Below are 8,654 nucleotides of genomic sequence, written 5' to 3'. Positions count from 1 at the left end.
GTGAGAGTGCAGGCTAGTGTTGTACCTTATTTTCTGGCTGAACTCCATGGACATACTTTACGTCTTCTTTTAACTCTAATAACTATGTAAATATGTCATACTCAGTTTGTATGGTTTCACAGAGTTTTAGTGGGTTTTCTTCCACATTCCAAAACAATACAAATAAATGAATTGGACTCCCTAACGACTGACCTTAGTAGGTAAAGATGATGTCATGAGTTACTCTGAGGGACAGTTGGTGACACGACTATGTACATTGCAAGGTGCTGCAGAAGTTTCCAGCATTTATGCAATATTGAACATAGTAAGTGATAAAAACGTTATATTTGAAATACCCTTAATTTAATAACTGTGTTTGTAAAGTTTATAAGATATTTCAGCACTAGCGTTATTTTATTTTAATGTAAATAGACAACATGCATGGATGTCTAAACCAAAGCACAGGAGATCATTTTCAGATCTTGGCATTTTCTACCCCAAAATTAACACAGATTTTCCTCTTTACTGGTATTTTGTTGATGTATTTGGCAACCATACTTGGAAATCTCACTATTATAACCCTAGTCTGTGCGGTTCCCAAACTGCACACTCCAATGTATTTCTTCTTATCCAACCTTGCTGCTGTGGACATTGCCTCAACTTCAGCCTGTGTCCCAAAACTACTTCTCATTACAATAACTCAAGATCATGCAATCTCCTTCCAGAATTGCATGGTCCAGATGTTCTTTGTCATGTTGTGTTCTTGCGGTGAAATTTTTGTCCTAGCTTCAATGGCTTATGATCGTTATGTAGCCATATGTAAGCCTTTGCAATATTATATCATAATGAGCAAAGCTCTGTGCATTTCCCTGGTTATTTGGTCCTGGGTGACAGCTTCTCTGAATTCTTTGTTGCATACATTACTTACTGCTGAGTTACTATTTTGCTCTTCTCAAGATGTCAACAATTTCTTCTGTGACCTCAATGTGCTCATTTCAATGTCCAGTAGTGACACTACAAGTAGGAAACTTCTTATAGTCTTTGAAGGTACAATTATTACAGTTCTACCATTTGTGCTCACCATAATCTCATATGTTTTTATTATCTCCACCATCTTGAAAATCAAGTCCAGTGATGGACGCTTCAAGATCTTCTCCAGCTGCACCTCCCATCTCATAACTGTGATATTATTCTACGGGCCGTGCTACTTTTTATACATGAAATCTGAGTTTCTAGAGACAAACGAGCAAGACAAAGTGCTGGCCATGCTCTACGTTGTTGTAGTTCCTATGGTAAATCCTCTGGTTTACAGTTTAAGAAACAAAGATATCTGGGATGCTATTATTACCTTAGGAAAAAAGTGGAGAATATTTAAGCAATAAATCAGCAATTCTTCTTCAGAGACACCAGAAACTATTGAGGTGGAAAGAGAACATTAAAAAGGAGAGACATATAAGAAAGTATAGGAGACTAAAAGAGCCTTATCTCATCCCATTCACATTTGCTTACTCTCTCCCTCCCACTCTTACTTGCAGCTGGTTATATATCACCCAATCCTGGAGCACAGCCTGCTGCCAGACAAGCATCCCCTGCTGACCTGCTTCATACACTTCACAGCCCTCTGTCCACAAATAACCTCAACACCCATTCTCGCTCCAACCTTATTTCCATCCATCCCACCCACAAACACATACTCCCCCTACCCTGCGGTCTCTGGAATGCCAGATCCATCCGCAATAAACTTACAGCAGTCCACAACCTCTTCCTCTCCAAATCCCTCACCACTCGCACTTACTGAGACATGGCTCACCCCCTCTGACTGTGCCGCAGAGGCTGCCCTCTCCTACGGGGGGCTTCACCTCAGTCACATCCCCAGACCAGACAACAGGACCGGGGGAGGGGTGGGTCTGCTCCTCTCCCCATCCTGCACCTTCCGTGTCCTCACACCACCTACCTCCCTACAATTCACATCATTCAAGGCCCACACCATCCGCCTCTACCACCCCCTCCCAGCCATTGTTGCAGTCTTATACCGTCCTCCGGGCTCCACCCCGCAATTTCTCGATGACCTTGCCTCCTGGCTCCCTCACATCCTCTCCTCTGACCTCCCCACCATCATCCTTGGGGATTTCAATATTCCCATAGATTAAGCCCAGAACTCCGCTGTGACCCGGCTACTCACCATTGCCAACTCACTTGGACTAGTACAACACACCAACACCCCCACTCACACTGCAGGTCACACTCTCGACCTTATATTCACTAAATCCACCACCATTGCAGACCTTGACATCGCACCCTTTCCACCCTCAGACCATCACCTTCTCACCTTCAACCTCCTCACGGAAGGCACCTTCAAACTACCCGCCAACCCACCTGGTCGATGGCATCGAGACCTACGCAAGCTCAACCCTAGCGTCGTTGCTGACCCCCTCCATGCCCTCTTCTCCACTCTCTCCACCTTAACATGTCCTAATCTTGCTGCAGCTCAGTATCGCCAAACTCTCTCATCAACCCTAGAGAAAGCTGCTCTACCAATATTTCGCCGCAACTGATCCCCTAACCCACAGCCTTGACGCACTACCCATACTCACAACCTCCAGAGGAAAACACGCGCCACTGAATGGAAATGGAGGAAAACTAGACTTAACCAGGATTTCCTACAGTACAAGACCAACCTGCTGCAGTTCCACACTGCCCTTGCTCATGTGAAGCAGGAATACTTTACCAAGCTCATCGAAGCACAAGCTTCCAACCCCCCGGCGTCTTTTTTCCACTTTCAACTCCCTGCTTAAACCCACCCCCCCCCCCACCCTCCGTTTCCTCCCATCTCTGCCACAGATTTAGCCACCCACTTCACCAACAAAATTGTCTCCATCCGCCAGGAAATATCCAATCTCAAATCTTCACCTCCCACCTCCTCCCAACCAGCTCCTCCTCCACCCTATTCTCCCCTCACATCCTTCACTCCTACTACCACCGAGGAAGTCATCCACCTACTGCAGACTTCCCATACCACTACTTCCCCCCTTAACCCCATCCCTTCTGATTTACTCCAGCCTCAATTCACGGAATTGGCCCCAGTCCTCACTACCCTGTTCAACCTCTCCCTATCCACAGGCACCTTCCCCTCAGACTTCAAGCAGGACACTGTACTACCCCTGCTTAAGAAACCCTCCCTCGACCCCTAGCTTCCCTCCAACTACTGTCCTATCTCCCTCCTCTCCTTTGCCTCAAAACTCGTTGAGCATCTGGTTCACAAACGCCTGACCCAGTTCCTCAATGCCAACTCACTGCTAGACCCACTGCAATCTGGATTTCGGCCTGCCCACTCAACCGAAACTGCTCTCACCAAAGTGGTCAATGACCTTTCCTTAGCTAAAGCTGAAGGTAAATACTCCATTCTCCTCCTCCTTGACCTTTCAGCAGCGTTTGACACAGTAGATTATCCCCTACTCCTCCAGTCCCTCCAGTCCATGGGCATTCACAATCTTGCCCTGTCCTGGCTTTCATCCTACCCAGGGCCGGCCTTAGGTTTCACAGCGCCCTGAGCGTAACCAGATTTTGGTGCCCCCCCCCCCCATTCATCCTCTTCGCGTGCGCGCGCGTGCACACACACACATCTACACACACATCTACACACACACACCTACACACGCCTAACTGTATATAGGCAGCAGATACGCCCTTTAGTGTACAGTATATAGACATTCAAGACAGATCCCACCCACTTAGGCAGATCCCCCCCCCCTTAGTGTATATAGGCTACTAGACTTGTATATGTAGGCAGATCCCATATGCTGCCTACATATACTAAAGGGGGGATCCACCTACATATGGAAGACTAGTAGCCTATATACGCTAAAGGGGGGATCTGCCTATATATACACTAAAGGGGGATCTGCCTACATATACAAGACTAGCAGCCTATTTACACTAAGGGAGGGGGGGGATCTGTTTATAATAGGCAGATCCCCCCCTAGTGAATATAGGCTGCTAGTCTTGGAGGCAGATCACCCCCTTAGTGTATATATAGGCAGATCATCCCCTTAGTGTATATATAGGCAGATCCCCCCTTAGTGTATATATAGGCATATCCCCCTTAGTGTATATATAGGCAGATCCCCCCTTAGTGTATATATAGGCAGATCACCCCCTTAGTGTATATATAGGCAGATCATCCCCTTAGTGTATATATAGGCAGATTCCCCCCTTAGTGTATATAGGCAGACCCCCCCCCCTTTAGTGTATATATAGGAATATCCCCCCTTAGTGTATATAGACAGATCCCCCCCCCTTAGTGTATATAGGCAGATCCCCCCTTTAGTGTATATATAGGCAGATCCCCCCTTTAGTGTATATATAGGCAGATCCGCCCTTAGTGTATATATAGGCAGATCCCCCTTTAGTGTATATAAGCAGATCCCCCCTTTAGTGTATATATAGGCAGAGCCCCCCTTAGTGTATTTAGGCAGGCAGCAGATTGTATCCCCCCTCCCCTCAGCATAAGTAGGTTGGGGATGGGGAGCCTTACTTGCTGCTGGTCACTTGGTCTTCTCTTCTCAGTGCCAGCTGGGATGGATTCTGGGAGCACGATGGCCAGGACTTATGTCACTCTCAGGACAGTCACACAGGACAGGGCAGGGTGGCTGGCACACGTGCTGCGCACTTCTAGCAGCCTAAGGCTCAGCACTCCATCCATCCTATCGTGGGGCTAGGCGGAGTCTCGCACTGACTCCAAGAGGCAACGTGCAGCAGTAGCTGGTCTTCGCTCCATCACCCCCAGCGGCACCAGGGTGCAGAGCAAGATGCAATGGACCCAGCCGGAGCCCGAAGCACAAAACAACATATGCGGCCAGGGCGGCAGGACAGGAGCGCCCGCCTGGAAGCCGGCGGCCCGGCGCCCTGAGCGATCGCTCCGGTCGCTCAGGTCAAAGGCCGGCCCTGATCCTACCTCTCCAACCGCTCCTTCACGACCTCCTTCAATGAGTCCTCGTCCACTCCCAACCACCTCTCAGTGGGAGTCCCCCAAGGTTCAGTCCTTGGACCCCTACTGTTCACCCTATACACATCCTCCATTGGCAAGGTTATCTCCTCCATGGGTTTTAACTATCATTTGTATGCAGATGACACCCAGATCTACCTCCACACCCCTGACATATCCACCACTACCATGGACAAGGTCTCCTCCTGTCTATCAGCCATCTCCTCCTGGATGTCCGCTAGGTTCCTGAAACTAAACCTAGACAAAACGGAATTTATGATCTTCCCACCCCGAACATCCATAAACCTCCCAGATGTGCATGTCACTGTTAACCACACTACCATTCACCCTACCTCTCAAGCCCGCTGTCTGGATGTCACCCTGGACTCCGCACTCTCCTTCACTCCCCACATCCAAAACCTCACAAAGTCCTGCAACTTGCACCTTCATAACATCTGTAATATTCGCCCTTTCCTGACTTCTGCCACCACCAAACTCCTCATCCATGCCCTCATAATTTCCCGCCTTGACTACTGCACTGTCCTGCTGTCTGGTCTCCCTATGACCCGAACAGCCCCACTGCAGTCCATCATGAATGCGGCAGCCAGAATTATCCACTGCTCCCATCGCTCCACCACGGCGGATCCCCTCCTTGAATCCCTCCACTGGCTTCCTATCCAGTCCAGAATCAGATTCAAGATACTGTGTCTGACCTACAAATCTGTCCACAAAACCTGTCCAACCTACATTTCCGATCTTACTCAGAGGTACACACCTAGCCGCTCACTCCGCTCTTTCAATGAACTTCGCCTAACCGCCCCCCGCATCACCCAGTCCCATGCCCGCCTCCCGACTAGACTATTGCAACTCTCTGCTCTGTGGCCTCCCTACCAACCGTTTAGCCTCGCTACAGTCTATCAGGAACTCTGCTGCACGACTCAACCACCTCTCCTCCTGCTTCTCCAGCCCAATCCCCCTCTGTCAGTCCCTTCACTGGCTGCCACTCACACAAAGGTTACAATTTAAAATCCTTACTCTTGGCTACAAAGCTCTCCACAACATAGTTCCTTCCTATCTAAATCAACTTATCTCCAGATACCATCCTACACGCAATCTCTACTCTGCTAACGAGATCCTTCTGTCTTCTTCCCTGATCACCTCTTTCCACTCCCGCTTGCAAGACTTCTCTCGATCCTCTACCCTCCTCTGGAACACTCTCCCTCAACACATCCGCCACTCACCCACGCTTACTATTTTTAGGCGCAATCTGAAAACTCACCTCTTCAGGCAAGCATACTCTCCTACCTAGGACACCTTGCCCACTAACCACCATTTCTACCACTCCACACACAGCTTCCCTTTACCTACTGTCCTATACCTTCAATGTTTAGACTGTAAGGCCTTTTGGCCAGGGCTCTCTTCCTCTTTTGTCTCACAATGCTGTGTAATGGGTGTAAATACCCCCAACCTTTTGTAAAAACATGTAGTTCATTTGTTCACTGTATTAGCTGTTATACCCTCTTGTCTTGTATCAAGTGTTGTATCATATTCTCTGTATTGTTACACCCTGTATGCTATTGTACAGTGCCACAGAAGATGTTGGTGCTATATAAATCAAAAATAATAATTATAATAATAATAATAAGGGGATGAGGTACTTTCATAGAGGAATTACAACTTTAGGACAGTTATTATGCTTGATTAAGTTTCAATAGAGAAGGGTTTTATAAAGGTTCTATAAAGGTTCTCATCCAGTCATCGGGTAGTTTGAATTTTATATTGCTGAGGAGAGATCTGCTTCTGATGCAGCTTTCTAGTTTCATGTTATTGCAAACATTGGATAGGAGTTGGTTAGATGGGATAGGAGATGTGGATTGTGATCTCTCTTTTTTTAGCAAGATGGCTTTTTGGCCTCTTTTAGGTCTCTATACTCTCCTAGTGGTTTTGGGTAACCATGACCTGTCTGCAAAATATTTAGACAGCTCATGGTAACCCAGAACCACTAGGAATGTACAGGGGGCTAAATGAGACCAAAAAGTCCTCCTACTAAAAAGCAGAGCTGAGTGTATTATGCCTTTAATAAAACAGAAGGTATTTGAGATTCGTAAATCAGCCTTAAGTAAGCTACTGTGGTTTCCCATGATGCATTGCTCCTGAATATTCCGGTTATCTCTTTTTTCCCCTGAAGCCAGGTTCGCATCCAAAAGGCTGGTGTATAGCAAGTGGTTTGCCCCCTGTACTTTCCTAACTTCAAAGTGCTTATTTTAATTTCCAGCAGTAAAATTAAAAGCAGAAAACACTCTTTTAAAGCATCATTGTTGCCTTTCTACCATTTGTGGAAGACTATAAGAACCACAATTATGATGGTAGTATACTTTAAAATCTGCATAACTATCTAAGAAAACTGAACAAAGAAGCAAAGTTTTAAATAAATAAGTAAATATATCAGAGGCAGATCAATGAGGAGAAAACTAATTCTGTGGAAGGAATAGCTGTATAGGAAAATAAATATGGTTACAAAAACAAAAAAAATGATTTGAAGATTCCACCTACATTATAATACAAAGAATAGTAAAGGGATTTAAGTTCCAGTAACACTAACTGCAATATCAAGACCACTGCATAAAAAAATAAAAATAATAATTGAATGTGAGGTGGAAGAGGGTACCTTTAAATGCTTAGTTGAACCATGGAAAGAGAGGTTGCATGCATATAATAAAGGTTCCAGTTAAAAAGGGTTCCAGATATAAACTATATTAATAATATTGTTTAGTAAAATGGGGATACTCACCTCGGGAGGGGGAAGCCTTAGAGTCCCAATGAAGCTTCCCACTCCCCTGTAGCTGCAGGCAATCCAGCGCTGGCTCCCCCGAAGTGTCCCGGAATCCTCCCTTGACAAGCTTGACAAGCGCTAATTTATTTACCTTTCATGGCTCCAGCAGGGGCGCTGTTGTGGCTCTCTGCACAGAGATAGGCAAAAATAGCCGATCTCTGTTGGGTCTGCTCTACTGCGCAGGCGACTTGCACCTGCGCAGTAGAGCGGGCCAATAGTGTTGGGCGAACACCTAGATGTTCGGGTTCGCGAACGTTCGCCAAACATCGCCGCGATGTTCGGGTGTTCGCGCCGAACTCCAAACATAATGGAAGTCAATGGGGACCCGAACTTTCGTGCTTTGTAAAGCCTCCTTACATGCTACATACCCCAAATTTGCAGGGTATGTGCACCTTGGGAGTGGGTACAAGAGGAAAAAAAATATTTGAAAAAGAGCTTATAGTTTTTGAGAAAATTGATTGTAAAGTTTCAAAGGAAAAACTGTCTTTTAAATGTGGTAAATGTCATGTTTCTTTGCACAGGTAACATGCTTTTTGTCGCCATGCAGTCATAAATGTAATACAGAGAAGAGGTTCCAGGAAAAGGGACCGGCAACGCTAACCCAGCACCAGCAGCAGAACACGTGATGGAACAGGAGGAGGCGCAGGAGGAGAAGGCCACGCTTTTTGAGACACAACATCCCAGGCCTTGCATGAGGACAAATAGCGTGCGGATATAGCAATGCTTTTTGCCGCCATGCAGTCATAAATGTAATAAAGATGAGAGGTTCAATAAACAGGGACCGGCAACGCTAACCCAGCAGCGGCAGCACACGTGATGGAACAGGAGGAGGCGCAGGAGGAGAAGGCCACGCTTTTT

At 46.6% G+C, this 8,654-nt stretch overlaps 1 protein-coding gene across 1 annotated transcript; it reads left to right on the top strand.

The window, feature by feature from the left end:
* The first annotated feature begins 416 nt into the window (after nt 1-416).
* Nucleotides 417-1,361, top strand: LOC137561878 (olfactory receptor 5V1-like). Its single transcript, XM_068273230.1, has one exon. It carries the CDS (start codon nt 417-419, stop codon nt 1,359-1,361), a length of 945 nt encoding a protein of 314 aa, XP_068129331.1.
* The last annotated feature ends 7,293 nt before the right edge of the window (nt 1,362-8,654 follow it).

This window comes from Hyperolius riggenbachi, chromosome 3, assembly GCF_040937935.1.
Source record: "Hyperolius riggenbachi isolate aHypRig1 chromosome 3, aHypRig1.pri, whole genome shotgun sequence".
Classification (NCBI taxonomy): domain Eukaryota; kingdom Metazoa; phylum Chordata; class Amphibia; order Anura; family Hyperoliidae; genus Hyperolius; species Hyperolius riggenbachi.
This window is presented reverse-complemented; position numbering and strand designations above follow the sequence as displayed.